This window comes from Schistosoma mansoni, assembly GCF_000237925.1.
Source record: "Schistosoma mansoni, WGS project CABG00000000 data, supercontig 0080, strain Puerto Rico, whole genome shotgun sequence".
Classification (NCBI taxonomy): Eukaryota; Metazoa; Platyhelminthes; class Trematoda; order Strigeidida; family Schistosomatidae; genus Schistosoma; species Schistosoma mansoni.
In genome coordinates, this window is record NW_017386030.1 from 518,994 (window position 1) to 542,554 (window position 23,561).

Sequence of the window (23,561 nt, forward strand, 5' to 3'; positions counted from 1 at the left end):
GAGGTTGATGTAGGGTTATGAATTCCACAATGATCCGTTTAGTTGCGATTCGGTCTGTACACGATCGATCCCTACGGAAACCAGACTGTTGATCTCGAAGTTGGGCGTCTACGGAGTCCTTCATTATGTTTAAAAATACCATGTTGGAGACTTTTCCTGGTATTGAGAGGAGACTGATGCACTTGTAGTTATCGCATCTGCTGAGACAGCCCTTATTTGGTATTTTGACCAGAAGTTCTTTCTAATCTGTTGGTACTTGTTCTTCCTCCCGGATCTTGCTGAAGAGAATGTAGAATACCATTGGAGTTACTGCTATGTCTGCTTTCAGTGTTTCTACCGAAATGTTATCTGGTCCCGCTGCTTTACCACTATTTATTTGTCTGATGGCTATTCTGATCTCTTCAGTTGTTAGTGGGCCAACAGCGATTGGGAGGTCCGTGTGTGCTGCTCAAATGTTAGGTAAGTTCAGTGTAGCTGGTTGATTCAAGAGTTCTTTGAAGTGTTCTACTCACCCTTTCCGTTATTCCTTAATGTTGGTGATTACCTTGCCTTCTTTGCTTTTCAATGGTCGTTCTGGCTTTGGATAATCTCCAGCGAGTTTCTTTGTTGTGTCATACAATTGTCTCATGTTTCATTCTCTTATAGCCTTTTCCACAGTCATTGCTAAATCTTCCACATATTACGTTTGTCAGTTCTGACGATCCTCTTCACTCGCCTGTTTACTTCTGTGTATTCAGCCTGAGCTTTGGCTTTTTCTGCTCTTGTTCGGCTGATATTGATTGGTGCTTTCTTGTTCCTCCTTTCTTCAATCTTATCCAGTGTGACAACAGTGATCCATTCCTTGTGATGGTTCTTTTCGTGGCCCAGAACCTCTGACATGCTGAAATGAAATGTCGTCCTGTTTTTCATTTCTTGAATAGCGCGCGCTTCAGTAATCATTGAGTCATTTAGTTGTATAACGCCTGCAAGCGTCTCAATAACTTTCCGTATTTAGCGTAAATAACAACTTTCTTAACTACGGTTATTAAATAATTAGTCCATTGAAACTCTCGTCATTAGAGTATAGGCGTCTGAAAAGTGACCTTCTAAGGACGTACAACATCCTTAGGTGCCTGGTTTGAGCGTTGCCGTTACGGTAAATGTTCCAAAAAGGTTTTAGAATCCAACCAAACTGGGATAAGGCGTTAAGGTAAATTGACACAAATTTTTGTAAGTGATAGTAAAAATGAAAAATACATATGGTTTCATCAGTATGACACCGGTGAGTCTTATGAGCCGCTAATTTGTAAGTTTCTACCAAGTATCACAAGCTGGAGAACAGAGGGTTGTCGCTGGTACCGGATAACCAAAATGTTTCTTGCGATTTGGTTTCACCTGTAATGTTAAGTTATCAAACGATTGGTTTTTCAGAAGCTCTTAGAACTATCATCAGAAAATCCAGTCATCAACAAATTTTTTCAGTGTCCAGATTCCTCCTTTGACATTTCGAGCGGTATTTCTAGAAATGTAGGTCATAATTCAGTAACCTATGAACTTCAGCCTCGTCTTCATGTATCTTCTTTTGATGTTAGTGCAAGTGGTGAACATTTTATTGCTTCTTTCACTGGGTCATCAGTAGAATTATATGACGCTCAAACGGGGAATATTCGGGTACGTACTGATCTTTCATGTTGTTTTTTCAATAAATATTTCACTTCAACAGGACTTCAGCTTAGCTAAAGCGTGAACCCCAACTATTTTGTGATATTTAGTAGTACCTGACGGCTTGGTCCTCACTGGTGACGAAAAAAGGCATCACCAGGAATAGTATGATTGAAATATAATATCAGAAAGACTGAAATTTGTGGAAGATCTTTGAGAGACGCTCAGGTAACCTCTATAGAATGGACTGTGTATGCTCAGTCGTCTTTGTGTAACTCGACTTATCAGTTGTATTAATTTAACTCTTATGCAAATAGTTAAAGCATATTTTACATGTATGGAAACCTTGGGTAACATACATTTAAACTTATCTTAATGACTAAAGGATATGTATACTCGATATCCTTTTTATATCTTATTTTCTAATTTTCATTTATGAACTCCATTTATTTTGTCGAATTAGTAAGTTTAGTTTTATAGTTCTCTTTTTATTAGTTCTATATCTTCTGTCATTTATATAAAATGTAGCGATTAGATAAGTTACTACTGCCAGGGAGATCCTACTCACCGCCTTCTCGTGGCTGGGATTTTTACGAAATTGACAGGACGAAAAGCGAATGTCCGGCACTTTAAACGAGTTGGTGGACACGAAGAGCAGCTAGAAAACCCTCGATCCAAACCTATGGTGTACATGGGCTCCAGTATCCTGAGGGAGCCAATCGTTGGTCACCGGCTACTATGGGACTGCATCTCCTTACGATGCTGCACTGCCTTGTGGATCAGACCTTCAGGTCAAAGGCTCCGGGTGTGGCCCCCTAAGAAAACTACCTGCTTCAGTTTGAGCACCTGGGAAGTATCACACCACTCACACAAATCAAATGAGATTTGTGAGGCGCATATATATCTGGTGCCCCTTTGTACCAATATTTATGTGTTTAAATAAATAAATTTTCCAATGGTGGCTTCCATTCCATTTTTTTCAGCGTTCTCTTGAAGGTCATGTTGGAGATGTATATACCTGCAGATTTTTTCCATCTGGGCTAGTTGCACTCACAGCAGGCAGTGATATGCAGTTAAAAATTTGGTGTCTCATTACTGGTCGTTGTGCAGCTACTCTTGGTTTAAATTGTACTGATTCTAATAATAAAAATGAGCCAGGAGGTCATAGGACTGGTATCCTGGACACCGCTATCATAGATCGTGGTCGTAATATTGCTTCTATAGATCGACTAGGTTGGCTAAGGCTATGGGATGTGGCGACACAAGTAAGTAAATTAGATTTAATTTATTACAGACCCAAGGTTTTTTCATCCACTTAAAACTCATACGTATTGCTAGAACTAAGAGAAATAGAAGTTGGAAGCACTAAATTTCACATTAACTAGTTTTTACTTGCACGTAATAGAAAGATTATCGTTTTCTTTGTTGTGGAAGGCTAAAACATTGTATTCTGAAGTGTTATTAGACTTGTGTGAGACTGTTTCAAGACATGTTGTGCGACACTGCTCTAAGAATAATCGTAGAATGAACGATGATTTTTTTAAAAAACCGCTACACAGAGAAATAAACCCACTTCATCGTTAGGTTAAATGACTCAATAGTCAGTCAACCATAATTAACAAAGAGCTTCACGTTAACCGAATATGCTGTATGAAATCAACACAAGATGTTATTAAGATAATGAGTACCCAATGTATCGAAATAATAGTGACGGTAGCGACCATCGATATGATCCAGTCAGTCAGCTACAACGTAGGACCAGGCACATATATGCATCGGTCCAAGTTGCCATACCTCGTTAGCACAACAAGATGAACACCGAATTCATAGAAGTAGTTAATTTAGTGGTGGTGTAGTGAACAAAACAACGGTTGGGGACAATCGAATGTATTTAAGCAAACATTACAGACTATCTCAGTAAATTCTGATAACCTAACAATGAACAGTCAATTTGCAAATTAACAACCAATTGTTTCAATCTTCTCTGTTTCTTCCCTAATTTCATTGCTCATGCATTTTGCAAACGATTGCGCTTCATTTCAGTTCTTTGCTCATCGGTCTTCTGCCAAAATACATTCTATGTATGACCAACACCATATACTACTTATATAGATATAAGTAGACCACACCACAGTGGTACATAAAGAAAGATTGTATATAAGGATATAGTATAGGAAGGAAGAACGTTATGAAGCAATTTCAATCTCAAGGTTTAAGGGAAGATAAAGAGTGTATACACCTACGCCATTGTGATCGATTCTGAGCCATGTCACCTAGAGTCTCCAACCGTTGGTTACGATAATCACGCGGATCGATATGATCCAAGACGTAGTGAAAACGCCTCAATTTTACCAGTGATCTACCCAAAAATTTGGATTCGTTATGTGGACGACACATTCGTCTTCAAAAAGGACGAGCTAGAAAACACAAACCGATCAACAACGTCTTCGATGACATCAAGTTCACAGTGGAATAAAAATCGAACAACGAGCTACCATTCTTGGATGTATTAATCACCATAACCAACACAGGAAAACTGAAGACTCAAGTGTATCGAAAGCCGACCCACACAAATCAAGTTCTCAAACACAGTAACAACCCAAAAGCTCACAAAATCAACTGCATACGAACTCTGTTCGAGAGGGCGAGGACACATTGCAACGCACTTGCAGCACAAAAAAACGAAGAAAAGTACCTGGATACCATCTTTCAAATGAATGGATACCCAATCAATCAAATCAAAAAATACCAGCCGCACGCATCAGAAACAAAGTTAAGTACGGAAATTAACAAACGGATCACCCTACCATACATAAAAAGCATATCAGAAACTACAACGAGGTTGTTGAAGCATTTCGGAATAGGTGTAGCACACAAACTAACAAAATCAATTCTATAAAAACTAAAGAATGAAATGACAAGAAGAAAAACCGAGCATTTCGGCCATAGTAACCTGTTCTGAATAGTGCTACCCATCTTGTCATTAATTGCGATTATCGCCCAGACACCATGTAGACAGTCTAAGTCTATTAACATGTCTCGGACCTGTGGTTATTTACTTTACAAACCGATCCTGCGGAATGGTTTGACAGCCCCTAGCTTCCTTCCTGAATTCTATAGTTGACAGAGCGTTGTGATATGCGGGCTCTGAGTGCAAGTGACACATTTCCCAGACAGTCGATGGAGATTCACATCCGCAACAACTAGTCGTCCATCAACAAGAGAGTACTGGTTAGTTAACATGGATTTGAGTTGCATATTTCTCATGGAGTCTAACAATGAATACTTCCTGTTATGGCAAAAAATGCAAAATGTGATATTCGAGATATTGTGTATCAGTCAATACGCTCTGATATGAAGTGAAACCTAACGATAAATGTAAGCAAAAACATCGTATCTCTCAACTTTTCTAAATGTGGAGTATAAGACAATAGAAAAATTAAAGTCCACCGAAACAGTCTTTGTTACATAAACCTTAGTTTGGTCCACAGAAAATATTCGACTTAAAATTTCACACATAATGCTACAAATTTAAATACATAACTTAGCAGTTTAATTCCTTGACTTGGTACTATTTATGTAACATCGTTCTTAATGGCCCTGATGCGTTCGCTCCTTATCTGCTTCCAGATATGAATCCCATTGTTGCTTCATATATCACTCTACATTTCCCTTAGTTTTTTCCAATACCATTGCTACTACATTATTCCTGTCCGTTTCATCTCGTCACGCTATTGCAGTATGACACTTTAGGTCAGTTCAAATAAGCACCAGGCTCTATGTTGATATAACTAACGGACTGCAAATGGAGTTTCACCTACACCGACTGAGAGTTTAGTTTGTCGCTAATCTTCATACAAGTGTAACAAAATTAGATGCGTAGACGTCTACTTAATTATCAACATATGTTAACATTGTTACAAGTTATCATTTTGTAGCTTGTATACAACTACATAGCAACTAGAATAAGTTGCACAAAACAAAATGGTCAAACCTCTGATTTTTTCGATCAGAAAGTTTAAAATGCATGTAATTAATCCACAAACAACCAGATAAATGTTTAGTGTTCAAATCTGCTTAGGTTCAAGTAGACAATTCTATTACGTTAGCCGTGGCTACATCGAATTAACTGAACTCACGCCATTGTGAAACTTTCATGTTCTTACTTATTTCATTTAGACTTGTATATCAGCAATCCCAGTAACTATTAGTGCTGTTAAACCATATACCATTTCCTCAACGGTCCTAGAAGAAATAACATGTTTAGCAATTCGAAAACATTCTGGTTTACCGATTCAAACAGCTGATCCCATCACTTCAGATTCCTGGTATAAAGGCAAGTTGTTTATTTTAACTGTCCTGTAATATCAAAACCTTTATTGAATAAGGATATAGTAACAACTGCAAATATTCTAACGGTAAAATATATTTCACATTTAGGTTGTGTACCCCCCATTTGACATAACATATAAATGTCAGACTAATTGTATTATTTAGCAATGGGCGTATATACATATCTTAATGAGCATTTATATTCTTCCATTATGATCATTCGTATCAAATTGACATGATCACTGATGCCACGTGTCACGAAGTCAATGTTGACTAAAGTTAAAACCAATGTTTACAATCTCTTAAAGAATGAGTGATACAACTGCACAAGAATATTACTGTTGACAAAATGCAAGCAGTGTAATATCTCATATTAAGATATCTAATAAGCAAATTACGATTCAATTTTCTAAAAGGCTTATTCGAAGATATGATAAGTGGCTCAGAATTAACATATTACAGTTATTTGTAAGATTGCTGCATACATCACGTTCACCAAGGATGTCATTGGAAGCACTGATGTTTAAGTGCACTACCAACTTATCTAGTGTCTTGGAGTCATCTAGAAGTCTATTTAACTCATGAATAAAATGGATTATTTCTTATGTTTGACTCAGTCCAACTGAAAGTCGGTTCGCTCTTTCCCACAGTAGGTTGTTGCTGATTGTATCCGCGCAACAGACATTAAGTATCTTGCGTAGACAATTCTTTCCAAACACTTGTACCTTTTTGATGATAGTTGCAGTAGTTCTCCACGATTCAGCTCCGTACAGTAGGACTGTCTTGACGTTCGTACTGGAGATTGTGACTGGTATTGGTTGACAGTTGTTTTAAGTTCCATATGTTCTTCGACTGTAGGAATGCGGCTAATGCTTTGCTAATCCTCGCCTTTACATCTGCACCAGATCCTCCTTGTTAATCGATGATGTTACCCAGATATGCGTGAATTTCCACCTCTTTCAAAGCTTCATCAATTGTGATTGGGTTGGTGTTTGCTGTGTTGTATGTCAGGAACGGTCTTTTTCCTTTGTGTATGTTGAGGATTACTGACCCACTGGCTGTCTTCATCTGCATTTGTTGGTGTGTATGTGACAGAAGTCCAAATATATATATAATATCTATTCCTAACGGTAAGTGCTAATATAGAAATACATCTGAATTCTGCTGTTGATTTATTTCCTAACAGTTCAAGAGACATCTTCGACAACAGCTCAAGAAGTTGCTACATCGGATGCCTTGATTGCTGTTGGCACTGGTACTAATGCTTCAGTTCGTTTATATGAGCTGGCTGCTCGTCAGAAAGGTTGTGTTGCTCAGTGCACGTTACCGAGTGGCAGTGGATCGGTCGGGGCATGTGCCTTTCCTGAAGAGATACCGATACCATTTTCAAAAGAGATTCAATTCATCGATGTACCTAGAAGTTGTGTTTCTAGCTTTATGGACTATGGAATTTTTGCCGGTAGTCAACAAGGAGACCTTGCCTCGTGGGATATACGTCAAACAAAACAACCGTTATGGCAGTTGACTCGTAAGTCGATATTAATGAAAGTAGTTATTTCAATTATCAAATTTTTTGAAATTGAGTTACGTCGAAAAACCTGAGTAGGATAACAATAGTTGCCAATAATATTTAGCCCTAAAATTTCAATATTGTGACATTGAATATTTGTTTAATTCTTTGAAATAGATGAAAAAGGTGCTGTTCAACAAATACGTGTGTGTAGGCGAGCTAATTGTCAATATCTGTTGCTTGTTGTTAGCCGAAGTGACGGACGGACTCTTGTTTATCCATATGATCCAGCAACAGCACATAGTGATGCGCAAATCCCTATTAGTCTGGAGCTTACTGGAGTGAATTGTGAATCTATATGTGGTCTCTCAATGGTTTATAAATCATCAGGAGAAATCGGTGTTTGGAGTGCAACTCGCAGTGGAATGGTTAATCAATACATCAAACTTTTAGATGAAATAACGTTTAGAAACTTATAAGTGACCACAAATGTCAAATATGTAGAAATCAGGTCTTTGTTTTTCCGACGAACATCTTCGAACTATCAACACAGTAAATCTCATCCTATCATTGAAAACCACAATATTATATTTATCATGTTGTACGTACAAATTATTCTGAAGGCAAACTAGTTATTTTTTTAATTAAAAAATTCTTATTGTTATATAGTCGTTCAAAAGGAATAAATTAACGACGATCAGTTTTTCCAGTTCCTCGTTTGCCTGAAAACAGATGTTTTGGTTTTAGTGTTGGAATATGACGATCTCCTTCGCCTTTACGTGCTAATGTTACCACTTTACGTTGAGCAATTTTAGACATTCGTTTAACGGTGTCATGCATTTTTTCATCACGTAAACCAGATCTAGATCGCGATACAGATGCACGTGCAATTGAAGCTTCACGGTGTAGATTTGGTGTTGAATTCCGTGCTCTAGCAGCTCTCTTTAGTGACCGACCACGTTCGCCCTAAAAATAACCAAGAAGAACATATAACTAAGGTTATTTTGTCAACTAAACGTATGAAAAAGCTATTTAAGATAAGCAGCAAGTCCTTCATCTGCGGACAACAACGAGATTGTCAGGAAAATATTTAAAGAATTATATGATTTCAATAGCTAAAATCCCTTCAAAATTTTATATGACTATACTTTTAAAAGTTAGATGAGAGAAAAGTAAAGAAACCCTGGCTTACCTGTTCATGCATATCCACCTCCAAACCAAGCTCACCAAGATCTTTATGTATTTTATGTACACTAACTGAACGAGCACTTCGAGGTACTTGAGGTCTACGTACTTGCTTACGAGCTCGTGATTCCAAAACACGCAATGCTCGTGCCTCTCTTATCCTATAATAGAGTGAGAGACGAATAGATGTATTTAAACCTGATGCAACATAACAATGCTTTCGAAAAAGAGTGATTACATAGAAGACAAACCATTCAAAGCAAAAGGTTTACTGTGGTTCTTGGTGCAATCACATCAGACGTATAACACGAATAGGCCAACGCAAAGACAGAACGTAGGACAAAGAATCTGAATTATTTTCACTTTTAAGCATTAATGCATTTGAATGGCATATTTTTAAATTTCATGCTGCCGGGTTTAGTTGCTTCTCATTTTATTACCATTAAAGTACTGACCATGAAGCTATAAGTGTGACAGGTCAATAATATCAATATGCAAAAGAATTAAGCTTTGTCTTCTTTAAATCTAGAATTGAAGCAGCTGAAGTTACTAACAGTTACATATGTAGTTTCAACAGAATAATATGTAAAACTTCTTACTTTGCTGCGGTTTCTTTGATTTTTTTCATTTCTGGGTCATTTTCCTTCTTCAGTAGTTCAGATTCATCGTAAAATCCAGCATTTTCGAGAGCAGTCTCTTGTTCTTCTAAAGCATTCAGCTTCTCCTCAATTTCAGGATCGAATAGGTCGATCAGGTTATGTCCATTCAAAATCTCAGGGACTATATCATTTGCCTCTTCAGGACATTTTATACGCCAATGCTCTCTTAAATTCAATATGAAGCCTTCATCAGGATCAGCATCTGGTTCACGATCACGCATTGTTCGACGTTTCGATGGGTTGTCATCTTCGTCTTCAAGTTGCGAGTAAGGTTGTAGTGAATTAGCAATACGAAGACGTTTAAGTATACGTTTCTTTTGTTTATCTAGAACACCGTCGGGAATTATTGGTGGACGAGATGGTGCATCTGTCTACATCAAAATAAAATTAAAGGAGAACAGGATCAATCAAAGTGATTGTAGAACAAAACATGTCATCGATCAGTAAAAACTAGGACTGTTAACTTGAGAATAGTGTGAAAAATATGAGCTTTCAAACAAGCGTTCTTGATATGTTTGATGTCAATTACCTAAACTCATTTATCAGGTACGGATTTGTGTACCTGACCTTCAGTAAGTATGAAGGTTAATGATACTGCCCGGTTGGTCAAACAGAAGTGGGATGTGGTTTGAAATTGTGACTTTGGAGTTGGAAGTCAAACACCTTAACGACTGATCCACTGCGAAAAATCAATACTCAAACAATGGGTAATTTAGCTTAAAACGTATGGCAATATAATGTATCCACCAACTATTTTCTATAATCTTGTTACTTAACACACTTTCTTAAAACTACTCCTGAGAAGTGTAGCAAATTGCGGTATTCTGCTTCTATGCATAGTTCTGATTTTGTCTCCCATGATCTTTGGGAAATCGACACCTTTTTTCTACGAAATAAGTCATTATTTTAGGTGACAAAACTTTAAGGTCAGTAAAACTGACGTTTCGCCAGCATATCGTCCTCTTCAGTTATCATTCTATTAAATACTTCCTGATGCTGGAACTGAGTAGAAAAAGAAGACAGGATATTAGTATACGACTTGGGACCATTAAAATAAGTTGTGTGAAATTAGCACTGCTCACTCTGTGACTCGCCGAGGTCTTAAAGGTCGTGAAAACTAATGACCTCAAATGTTGTCGGATATGACTCATTGAAATCTGTGGCGATATTGAAGCACTTGAAATAAGTCAATCTTGAGGCCTTATTCTGTCCAATTGCATAAATTATGATACGACACGCTAACCAAGTTCAGGTTTGTATACTAATTTTCGAGACATACTTTTAGACTTCAAAATCACAGAAGATGGAATTGAGTTCCAACACATAGATTGACTTAGGTGCGGTGTACTCCGTAAACTAGGACAATGGTGTATTGTCAAGTGACAAGTATTAGATGTAGAATCATATAAAGCCACACAAAAAATGACATGTTATCTAACCATTCATCTGCAAAAAAGTACATGACATTACCTTATTTTCGTCTGGTTTCGGTTTAGCTATATACAACCGATTAGAAATATCAACATTACCGCCTGGCAGAGTAGCAGCTCGAATTTTCGCTTGTACACGTTGAGCTAACAAGTCGTCACATGCAACTGAACGAACAGTCACTAAACCAACTTCAGTAACAGTGGACATTTCAACAAAGATTGGTCGATCTGGATCTCTGACCTGTTTATCAGTATGCCACTGGACAATACTATTAATTGATTGTTTATCTTCTTCAGATAGTTCTTCAAATGGTTTAATATCAACCTGGAAAGGGTGAATTGGAAGATATTTAGATTTTTACGATTCTTTGAATTGTTTTTAATTTAATGAATAAAACCAGTTAGTTATTAGTTTCATTTTAGAAAAAAATAATAACAAGCCATCACTACATACATAGAAACGTGTTAATGAGATTATTTAGAATACAAAATTACCCATTTTCTAGACAGTATATGCTTTAATGCCCTGGTAAGGCCGAGAGGGGGGAGAGACCGCTTTCCCTCTCGAAATGCTCTCACATGGTCACACGAATATATAGCCTCTGCCAGGGAAGTCCTACTCACTGCCTTCTCGTGGCATTACTGTTGTTTACGAAATCGAAAAGAAGAAAAGCGAATGTCCGGCGCTTTAACCGGGTTGGTGGACACGGAAAGTTCACATAGGGGAGTTGAAAAACCCTGATTCCAAATCAATGGTGCACATGGGCTCCAGTATCCTGAAGGAACAAATGGCGTATGAATCAATCGTTGGTCACCGGCTATTATGGTACTGCATCTCCTTACGATGCTCCACTGCCTTGTGGACTAGCCCTTTAGGCTCCGGGTGTGGCCCACTAAGAAAACCACCTGCTTCAGTCTAGGCACCTGGGCAGTATCACACAAACCAAATGAAGTTTGTGCGGCGCATATTTATCTGGTGCTTCCTTGTACTAATATTTGTGTTTAAATAAATAAATAAATGTGCTTTAATCGTAATGATATTAAAATTGCTTCATATCTTCTTTACACACAATCTTCCTTCTGCATATTACCACCATTAAATTAACTATTTTTATGAATTCGGTGTTCATCTTGTTGTGCTGGTGAGGTATAGCAACTTTTGACCGATACATATATGTGCCTGGTCTTACGTTGTAGCTGACTGACTTAATTGTAATGAAGGCTGAGTTTGTGGGTGATTCATTCGAATACACATATGGAGAAGCCCACCTTAGGCATCTACTGCTACAACAAAGCAGTTACCTTCTATGCACTTAAATGTCACGTTAAATTTACGAAATCATTTGTTTGACGAAGATTAAAATTGGTATTAGCGCAGGTGTATAGAGATTAGTTCGTTTATGGTTTACATAAGGTACACAACTATTAAGATCGAGGAAGCAGTGGAAAGTTGTTCAGTCCTAGTATGAGGCATAGGAGCGCGTGTTAATTACTCCGCAAGGGATTAGGTATGAAACTTTAAATGTCTCTCGGTAAGCCCCTTCTTGTAAATGGGAATATACTAAAATAGGTCGAGGAACATCTGTCTATTAAATGACTGCACAGACCTACATTAATAAGTTTGTACAAAAGGAAGGCAGACAAACTGAAGTGGGACTGGAGCACTGAAACATGGATGATGTTTCTCAGAAAGCGAAATCTGTGGTGTCTTAACGTAGAAAACAATAAAAGCAGCTCATGTAGTGATCATGAATACTGCTAGATTGAAAGAAAGATCAACAAGAACATCGAGGATGGAAAGGATTTTCGATCCAGCAATATAATTTTTGAGATGAATACAATTATCAATTATTTCAAAAGAGGACTGGTGTTTAGTTATGAGGTGATCAAAAACTAAGATGTAGTTACTGTACCAAATGAAGGTATGGAACTGGTCAGCGAAACAAGACGAAGTTAAGGAGTCAGAAATTCTAACCAGTTTATCTTATTGATCTAAGGCTCATCATGAGTATGATGGAGCGTTGGGACGTGTTAACTATATAATATTCTCTGTGGTAACATCAACATGATACTAGGCAGTGAATTCAGATTGAACACCAGTTGTAACACTCAATAAAAAAGATTTGTAACCTATATGGTTATAATTTTGAATCATAACCTATAATTGGTACCGATGGAAAGATTCAGCGGAAGTGATGGTAATAGTACATTACAGTGTTAGAAAATTACTATTCAAATGCTGTTATTTGGTATCTGCTACGGTTGCTTGTTTTTGTTGTTGTTATTCAACGTTGCCATTGATATGTTGTCGTAAGATACAACCTATCCTATGTCTGATTGTTTATGGATTCATTTTGTTATCATGACGTTCACAATGAGCTCGAATGTCATATGCTCCTTCAGATGTAGCTTTGTTTGGTGAAGACAGTGAGAAAGGACAAAAGGGATCTAATGTATAACTGTATGTTTTAAAATGTTGACGAGGTAGCCACTGTTTTGATTAGGAGAAAAAACCTAATCAATTTGATATAGCTTCGATGCAAAAGTCACTGTACCATAGATGAGTACAGAACTGATCGACGAAGCAAAACATAGTTAGGTGGTTAGCAAAACTGAAGAATTTTGTTGTCGAACTAGAGACCATCCATCAGGATTGCCACATCTCTTAATTATCAGTCAATTAGGTGAAATTGACTTGGGTTACGTAAGTAACGTAGTTATGGTTACTGAAAATACTGACATAGAACTAAACCCACTTACCGACATACAGCATCTGTTGTTAGCAAAGTTTTGTGGACACTGAAGGACGAATATGCTGCACAACCGTGCAATAGCATTGTTCTGATGATATACAGTTGAATGCTGTTGGCAGAAAACTTCTGCTTATCACTTGTCCGCAGTGGTTTCTTTTAGCATTAGATGGGATTTATGTTGACTGACATTCTTTAGGTGACAACACTGACATATCTACTTTGATTGATTACAATCAAAAAATACATTTTGACTTTTCACATCAGTATATTATATGACTTATCTGGAAACTTAGTGACCCAAGTTCAGAGTTGTAATGAATATCACCTGAACTTCTTGAACTGGGATTTAAACAACCTAACTCAAATTATTGTTTTTGTTTCCATCCATCATAGTTTTAAAGATCAGCTGTTATTACTTGCAGTTTAAGAAACAGATAGGCTAAACTGGCAGAAAGATTCGGATATTGGGATACTTTTTTAAACATTTACTGGACTTCTTTTTGGTACTCAATAGCTTTCTAACGGACATTGTTTTAAAAAAACAAGGGTCTATCTGAGTCTACACGAACAACTACCATGGGTTTATTATTAGTTTTTTAACAGTTCAGTAAACTGACACAACTGTTCTCTCGTCCGAGGGATTGACACAAATGAGGGATTCGAATTTATATTTAGGGAACGACAATCATTAGAATTAGGTTACAATTAATTAGGATGTTGCAAAGGCAACGATACTGGATTTTGATGATATAATTATATAAAGTGGTGTAACAATAGATCCAATTATTTGGAGGTTTCAAGCTTACTTTGTTAGCGGCTATTACAAGAGGTTTGTTACGGAAAAGAGGTTTCAAGTTTTGGAATAACGTTAATTGCTGTTGTATAGTATATCCACATTGTTCAGACAAATCCATGATATATATTACAGCAGCTTGTAGATGTGCAAGTGCTGTAATGGATAGCATTTCGATTGTGTTATGTTCGTCCAAAGGTCTATTTAATACACCAGGTGTATCAATTACTTGCCATCGTAAATTTTTATAATCTGTGTGTCCGACAAATAAAGATTTAGTTGTAAATGGAAACGGTTGGACGTCTACATCAGCTCGAGTTATCTGAATGAAGAAATGAAAGTAAATGGATATCACATTTCAATGTATACATATGAACGGAAAAAATAAGCTTCATTTATGAAACACATAATCCAGCATTTCACCAGGATTCATTTAGTGAATACGTTACACAAACAAACTCCACTCTAGTTGTAAATGGTTACAAGAAGGATAGTTTGAGATGTAATCTAAAGCCATATACATGCAAATAAAGCTTAATCACAAACAGAAATAATCACTCATATTAAGGGTATGTGAAAAGTCACTATAACTAAAAGGATTCAAACAGATAAAACTTACAATCATCTTAGGGTTTATTCAGTAGCTCCGTCTCAGTATATGGAACATTTCGTGGAGAAATTATGGATGACAGACAATAGTATAACGAGCAGAGATGCCATATTGGTGTCCATTGATTACATTAAGTCTTATATACGATAATCAAAGTTGTGCAAAATATTCAAACTTATGAACAAATACTGATTGATATTAAACTGGTTATTTTCGCCAGACGAAATTTACACTATTAATATGTTGACGATAAATGTTGGGTGAAATACTTAAAAAGGACAATGTTCATGAAATTGAAAATGTGATTATCCCTATGTAACTGAGCATGACCGGTAACATCTTTGGTTGGTTGAGCTGACTGGGACACAAGTTATTATTACTTACTCGACCGCAGCTGCTGCCTTGACGTGGTGATCGGGCATGCCTATCGTGATGACCCAACCGAGGTATACTGGCTAGAACATATGTTCCTGTAGGTTCTACATGCCAGGCAGGCCGATTGAAGAACAGAAAGACTAAAAGCAGCAACTCAAGGTCTGAGGGCGAAGTCGTGCTGCTCACTGTAGAGGGGCGTGACAGCAGTAAGGTTTTTCCCTCGGACAACCAGCATAACAGCGATGCTGCCTTCCCACAAAGAAGGAAGGGGTTAGAAAAGGTCGACCGTAAAAATGTCATGCCTCACCCCACCTCACGGATTTCCGCCTCCGGCGGCAAGGCCCCTTGAAGAACGGAGCTAACACGTCAGAAGTTCCCCACAGAAAGGCCGTGCGTGACCAGCCTTAAGCATTTATCCCTTGGACTTTGCGGCTACGCTCCCAGGTCATTAAGACCAACACTAATCCAACTTCCTTTTCAGGTCCTTCAAAAAATACCCTTCCATGGTGTGGGGAGCCGGGAAGTGATATTAGCCCTCATATCTGTAACAGCACATGAGACCAAGTTGGTCACTTTCAAATCCTTCCAACACCTCCTAATAACTCTCTTATCTCCATGACCAACCCTTCTCACGTCCTTTTACCACCTTGCACCGCTAGGGCAAACGATTTGAGTACGCGGAACTTTATTCCCGGTCTCCTGAAACCACGCTCTAAACTATATGTAGGAACTTTTAACGTCTGGACATTGTGCCAAATAGGACAACAGGCCTCCTTAGCTATGACTTAAGAACCTCGCACCATCGATGTATGCTGCGTCTCCGATACGCGCATACAGGGTTCGAGTAACATCATTCATTTTACCTCACTGTCATAATAAAGAACCAACTCGATTCACACTTCGTGTATCTGGAAGCCCCGATGCTGCTTCCCGTGGCCTCTCTGGTGTAGGTATAGCATTGAGTCGTAGGGCAGACTAGCTCTTTTAGACCGGATTCCATTAGACTCGTCTGTGTGCTGTCCGACTAAACGGAACAGTAAGGACTCGAAAGATAGGGACACTCGTCGTTGCCTCTTCGTCGTCTCTGCCTACTCTCCCACTGACTGCAGCTCAGATGATATAAAAGATGAGTTCTAAAAGAAACTTTCCGACTTCCGAAAAGCTAGGCGTTCTGATGTAGTAATAGTGGCTGGTGACTTTAACTCTCAAGTAGGCAAACTAAGCGAAAGGGAAAGACACCTAGGTGGATCTTATGGTGTCGTGGCTAAAATAACAGATAATGGCGACCGTCTGTTGCAGCTATGCTCAGATAACCGCCTGTTTCTTGCAAATATTAACTTTAAGCATAAGGAAAATATCTTCTGACATGGCGACCCCCAAATTCGTCCGAACGTTGAACCCAACTAGATCACATCGCTATCAGCCACCGATGGAGGGGCTCGATAGAAGACTGTCGCTCATTCTGGAGCACATGTTTAGACTTAGATCATGCTCTAGTGCGAGCACGTATCTGTCTGTGTCTTACTGGGCGTAGGAAAGACACTGCAGGGAAGCCTCTTATGGTTCTACTTAATGATAAGCAAGTTAAGAATATATTTCAGGAACAACTAGAAAAACAGTTAGGCAGACATGTAAGTTGTGCCCACCCCGAGGCAGCGTGGAATGACATCCGAAAAGCTGTAGAAACGGCAGTGACATCTGCTAGTACGGTACACCATAAGGTTAGGGAGAAACACTGGATCTCAACAGCATCCACCGCACTGATAGATGCTCGAAAACTCATCCCACCCGGCTCTGAACATAACGAAGAGCGGAGTCAGCTTAAGCACAGGCTAATAAGAAGCCTATGCAATGACGAAGTCTCAGCACGAATAAATAAGGCTCGACTAGCTTTTGCTAACTTGCGTCATCTGTAGCGTAGGCGAGATATCCGTCTAGCAACCAAAAGACGGGTTGACTGTGCAGCAGTTCGTTACGTCCTACTTTACGGCGGTGAAGCATGACCGATAAGAGTAGATGATATTCGTCGGTTACTAGTATTCGATCATAGATGTCTTCGAAGCATTGCTCGTATATCCTGGGACCACCGAGTAAGTAATGCAGTTGTTAGGAGACGGGTACTAGGTAAGGATGGCAAATCGATTGATGAAGTATTGAAACTTCATCAGTTGAGATGGCTGGGACACGTGTTACGTATGCCCAACCACCGACTGCCCAGACGTGCAATGTTCCATGGTGCAGGAGTAGGTTGGAAGAAAGCTAGGGGCGGCCAGACCAAAACGTAGCACAAATCCATGAAGTCACTGACAATTGGACTGAACCATGTTGGTAGGTGTAGACTACCTGGTGCCCCCAAATGCCCTGGTATGGCCGAGAGTGGGGAGAGCCCACTCTCTCGAAATGCTCTCACATGGCCAGCGAATATATAGCCTCTGCCAGGGAAGTCCTACTCACTGCCTTCTCGTGGCGGGGGTGTTGTTTACGAAAGTGAGAGGACGAAAAGCGAATGTCCGGCGCTTTAACCGGGTTGGTGGACACGGAGGGTCCACCTAGGGGAGTTGGAAAACCCTGATTCCAAACCAATGGTGCACATGGGCTCCAGTATCCTGATGGAACGAATGGCGAATGAACCTGCTGCTGGTCAACGGCTGCCATGGGACTGCATCTCCTCACGATGCTCCACTGCCTTGTGGATCAGACCTTTCGTTCAAAGGCTCGGGGTGTGGCCCCCTAAGAAAACCACCTGCTTCAGTTCGGGCACCTGGGCAGTATCACAGCCCTCAAGCAAATCGGATGAGATTTGTATGGCGCATATGTATCTGGTGCTTCCTTGTACCAATATTTATGTGTTTAAATAAATAAATAAAATAAAAGACTACCTGGTTGAGATTCGTGAGATGATAGCAACCGATGGTTAGAGACCTTGAATGACATGGCTCAAAATCGTTTGCAATGGCGAAAGTGCATCCATTCTTTGTGTTTTCCCAAATTCTGATCTTTATGTCGTTGCTTTTTTCTCTTTCAAAATTTATTTCACTGGATTATACTTCGTGAATAACATCATCAAACCCTAATCTTTCAGATTACTGCTTATACTCTTACTACTTCTACCACTATGGGATTTCAATCGACAACTGCATATCAGTGCTTATGCAGTATGGCAAATCGAACTGATGTACGTACAAAGTTCTACGTTTTAACTGACTGACTATTATCACTTGATTTTTTTCAGTGAGATATCTAAACCCGGAATTATAGTCATTTTCATAGGTCAGTTCACTCGGGGAAACTTGACAAATTAATAGTTCACGGATGTATCTCTCCAATTATTGTAACTGGTAAATAACATGTTCAACATAACAAAATATTTTTTAAACAATGTGACATGAAATTTTTTAGACGGACTAGTGGTTTTCCTAGCTTCCTCTCGTTCGTTATTTTTTGGAAGAATAGTTTCGAGTCTGCTTGTCTTAAATCAATAAAGGAGTAGTTTACATGAGTTAGAAACAACCTAAAACATGAAGTGAGAAAACAGATGCACGAATACACACGTGGCTTTAGAATATATAATATTACTGGCGAGAAGGGATGCCAAGCTTGCTAACCTACTTTGTTGATAAAGCTCGACTTTCCAACATTCGGGAAACCACATAGGATGATAGTGCGGGTATCCGGATCAATGGTAGGTAACCTGGACATGTGTTGTCGTGTGTCTTCCAAAAATTTCAAGTTATCTGCTTGTCTCTTGATTACTGTACACATCCTAACCTATGATTAACTGTAACTTATTAAACTTGCCTGCCTAGAGCAGCTCGTTTGAGTGTTTTACACTGATATAGAGATTCTGCATACTTTAATATCTTCACCTGATCTCGACCAATACTGAGAATAATCCATGAAGTAAAAGATATTACCCATCAATCAAATTCTTGGCAGTATTAAGCTGACTTAATGCAAGTTTGTAGTGATCTTTGGAATACAAAACGTTTATGAGATCTGCATAGAATGGGTGTATATTCTAAACCTTATTTGAATAAAATTGCTTAGCTACCTCCACTTTCGGGAATTCTGTGAGAATTGTTTGAAGTTTATCATGGTAAAACTGCTGACACGTTTTGACTTTACGCATATAAAAATGTCTAATACGTCCGATTGCATATTGCGGATGAATAACAGTAGGAGTCTTCCGTTGTGTTTTCGATAAGACGATGTCAATGAAGTCTTTGGAAGATGGTACCACCGTAATACTCTTAAAGTTGTAGCACGGCATGTCAGACGATTGTTGGTGGTGGGCTGGATGTGACCTTAACAACTGATAGAAATAAACAACAGTCTATTTTGACTGTCAGATAAACTAAAGGACGTCAGTTGGCTTATTTTAACCTTTATGATGGGTGTTCTAACTAGGGTCTCTCTTTTTTTCAATTTGAATGACGATAAATTTCAAAATGTGCATTACGAAAAACAAGTAACAATCGATTGAATCTTCAGTAATCGGAGGTCTGTCAACCTATAACATTACCTACAGTCTTTAACACTGTGGGGGTCTAATATCGCTTGGGATGTATCAACAAAAGGTGTTGATAATACGTGGTATTATAAAGACACCAGTAGTTCACTACTAACTGGGGGGCTGGGTAGCATTATACATACGATCATGCCTAGAGGTGAACCAACTTCACAACCAAGAGTTTCTCAATCTTGATGAATAAGTATGGTGCTCAGTAAGATTGTCTACCACCTCAAGGTGTCTAGTCGGGGTCATGTACAGGAAGCCCACTGCTGACATCGAGTACGACAATCGTTTGTTGGAAGGATTTACTCGCTCTACGCGTCTCGGATTCTCTCGTATCCTAGGGGACTTCAAACTTCCTAGAGTCAACCTCATGGAACATACCTACATTGAAGGTGACAACCGTACTGAAGCTCGCTTCTTCAACCTCATCGATGATTCGGGACTATTCGAAAATGTGAAGTCAGCAACTCGTTGGAGAAACAGTCAGACGCCGTCGAGCTTAGACTGGGTATTCACAAACCAAGAATTCCTAGTCGACGACCTCCCGATTCTGGCTACACTAGGGAAAAGCGATCACGCCGTTCTATCCCTCAGTTTTGTCCCCAAAACTGAGCTAAGATATCCCACCAAAAACAGGCGTTGGAATTTCAAACGGTTGAATGTGTTAGCTTTACATGACTGTCTAAAACAGCTGGATTGGGATGTTCACCCCCAACTTGAATTAGATGCTCATTGGGGTTCCTCACTGCACACGATCTTATGTGCTACTGAGCATTCAGTTCTTTGAACGGTCCCAAAAAGCTACAAACAACCTCCAATCATCAAGAACCGCACTCTTCGTTTGCTAAGCCACAAAAGGCACTGTTGAGCCGAATATAAAGTAACTGACAATAACAACTCATACAGGCAATATAAACATATAAGGAACATATGCTCAAAGGCAATAAGAGAAGACAGGCTTCAGTACCAGACCAAGCTAATCGACAAATTTGTCTCCAATCCGAAAAGCTTATTCCGTTTTGCAGCTTCTCTTCGACAAAGCAAAACTGGAGTTTCCCAACTGCTAGGTCCTAATGATCCGACCAATAACGACGGTGATGCCACTAATCTTTTGGCTGAGCAGTACTGTCGGACGCTTCAAACGACCCACATCAACTACACTGATGAGAGCTTCACCTGCAACTGCACGGGACTTTCCGAAGTGGACTTGAGCGCTGACCTGGTGTTCCGTAAACTGCAGCACCTAAGAAAAGACACTTCTCCCGGTCCGGATATGGTTCATTCTACTATACTGAGGGAAGCAGCTTTAATCCTGGCAACACCATTTAGCGTGATGTTTTCACGCTCGCTACGCCGAGGCAAACTGCCGGAAATTTGGAAGCTGGCTCACATCACACCAATTTTCAGAGGAGATCGACGCAGCGAACCCTCAAGCTGCCGACCGGCGGCCGTTCTCACCATACCTCCTAAAATTATGGAGTCCCTGATATGCGATGGTATACACGAATACTTATAATCCCTAAAGTTCTTCCCACTCCAACAGCATGGTTTCAGGAAGAGTCACTCTTGCATAACCAACCTGCTGACTGCGGCGGACAGATGGAAAAGCATACTTGATCGTAGGAGGAAGGTTGACGTTATTTACCTTGGCTTCCCAAAAAGCTTGTGATAGGGTCGACCATTTCTGTCTTGTCAATAAGCTTAGACGATTGGGTATCAAACCACTTCTGATTGACTGGCTCACTTCATATCTAGAAAACCGACATTTTTAAGATTAGGGTTAACTTCCCTTTCTCTCAGGGCTCAATACTAGCACCTCTTCTCTCCTTGATTTATATAAACGATCTCCCACAACAAGTATCTTCTGACTTATTGCTTTTTGCAGATGATGTTGTTAGATCCATTTTGAAAGTGAAAATCCCTCCATGCATACCTTTGTGATTTCTTCCTTACGTTTTCTTTATTTGTATATACTGTTAACTTTTTTGATGCTAATTAAGATTGTAATGTTTAATTTTCTTGGTTTTACTGTCTTTTTTATTGAGACTCTATGTTCCTTACTGAACTGTATTTAGTTTGTTTTAATTGTTATTATTCTGGTGGCTGCCATATAGACTGCTCGCTCTTTGATTGTGCGGTATGATTTTGACTGAGATCGTGCATTTTTGGTTGTAATTTGGAGCACTTTCCCAGAAATTGAAACACTTTGTGTTATAGAAAAGCCGCTCAAACGGAATCTTACTTGGTCTATCGAGAAAGGATAGAATAACGCTCACCTTTTGGTGTTTTCGATTGAATATTTTGGTATCAATTGTTGGTTGAATAACCAGGTGGTAATATTTGTTTAGAACCGTTGTTATCCAAAACACTTTGTTCTGATTTTGATTTGGATCACGAGTCTATAAAGCCATCCCTCCGTTATTCAGCCACGTCCGGACCTATTGGAATCTGGGTTTGGATCTTACAGATGTGAAACTTTGGAGAGAGATACGCAACCAAGAGTATATACTGGCACTTCATGAGGATATGACTAGACTTCAATGTTGAGCAGACAACAGCAGACCTACCTTCAGCACTTCAAAGTGCAAAGTAGTCCATCTGAGATATGTTGCAGACTACAGTTACAACTTAAGAAACTCCTCTCTAGAAGTATCCTAAGTCGAAAAATATTTAGGAGTGTTGGCAACCTACGACTTGAAGTCGTACGCTCACTGTGACAAAAACGCCTTTTCAAGCAAACCTTGCACTGGTAACATTGAAGCGAATTTTTGGCCAGTTTGACGATAGAACCTTCCACATAATCTTCAATAGTTTTATTCGTACCCATTTACAGTACGGAAACATAGTATTTCCTCCCTCCCTCCAAAAGGATAAGTACACTCTGGAACGTATCCAACGTCGAGCCACGAAATCAGTTCGGGGACTCAAATTCAAACCTTATGAAGAGCGCCTCCAATCACTTACCCTTTACCCGTTAGCGTACAGGCGTCTTAGAGGTGACCTTCCTATGACTTACAGTATCCTTAACACTTCTGGTCATCCTCTTAAACATCTACTTAAGCTTGGTCACAATACTAACCTAAGGGTAACACACAGAAACTGGATACCCAACATAGCAGAACAGACTGCAGACACAACTTCTATTCCTTAAGAATTGTCAATTGCTTGAATTCGCTACCGACTGAGCTAGTTCAACGATTGTCAGGAGTCCTTTAAGAGGAAACTTGACCTATTCTTAAGGACTAAGAATAACGTATTACTATGATTTAACGGTTTCTCTTTTCCTCTTTTACCGTTATTATACCTAGGCTCTTGCCTGGAAGCATCGGTGATCCACTGCTACTAGACAAGGAAGCCCGTTAAGCAAAAGCTTCTTCTATTTCGTCCACAACCATTTGAATCATTTAGAAGTGGAACTGAAGTTGTAAACGGTTTGAACTCACGGACGATCCTGTAGTATCGTTTGATATGTTAAGTTCATATGCCTTATTTTAACTTCTGGACAAGTCCATTCACCTATCCATCATGAGTCATGTTTTCACCTTGTTAATTATTCACTCATTGACGCCGAATATTTTCTATATGAGCGTATGCGTGTGTACACTTATTATCCTATTTATCACATGTCTGTTATCTATTCTTGTCTGAATATAAATATCGATTAACTCTTGATTAAAGTGAGTTGGCTTACCCGCCATCTCCAATGCGTGTCATTTTCGTTTCGCTCGCTGATATTTACTCATGTGCCTATAACTTT

At 39.1% G+C, this 23,561-nt stretch overlaps 2 protein-coding genes across 2 annotated transcripts; one reads left to right on the plus strand and one right to left on the minus strand.

Annotated features, from left to right (window-relative positions):
- Positions 1–1,163: 1,163 nt before the first annotated feature.
- Smp_020590 (hypothetical protein) lies at positions 1,164–8,146 on the plus strand. Its single transcript, XM_018790497.1, has 9 exons — positions 1,164–1,189; positions 1,221–1,261; positions 1,302–1,376; positions 1,411–1,506; positions 1,540–1,650; positions 2,625–2,906; positions 5,821–5,926; positions 7,160–7,501; positions 7,661–8,146. The coding sequence occupies exons 2-9, from the start codon at positions 1,226–1,228 to the stop codon at positions 7,960–7,962; spliced, it is 1,350 nt and encodes a 449-aa protein (XP_018646228.1). The 5' UTR covers positions 1,164–1,189; positions 1,221–1,225; the 3' UTR covers positions 7,963–8,146.
- A 24-nt stretch (positions 8,147–8,170) lies between these two features.
- On the minus strand, positions 8,171–19,589 carry Smp_133350 (nucleolar GTP-binding protein, putative; the record flags this gene model as incomplete). The annotated part of the gene is made up of 9 exons (XM_018790498.1): positions 19,340–19,589; positions 19,203–19,306; positions 19,120–19,170; positions 18,898–19,051; positions 14,317–14,625; positions 10,798–11,082; positions 9,268–9,698; positions 8,676–8,829; positions 8,171–8,449 (listed from the first exon to the last, which is right to left on the minus strand). The coding sequence occupies exons 1-9, from the start codon at positions 19,556–19,558 to the stop codon at positions 8,171–8,173; spliced, it is 1,986 nt and encodes a 661-aa protein (XP_018646229.1). The 5' UTR covers positions 19,559–19,589.
- Between the last annotated feature and the right edge of the window lie 3,972 nt (positions 19,590–23,561).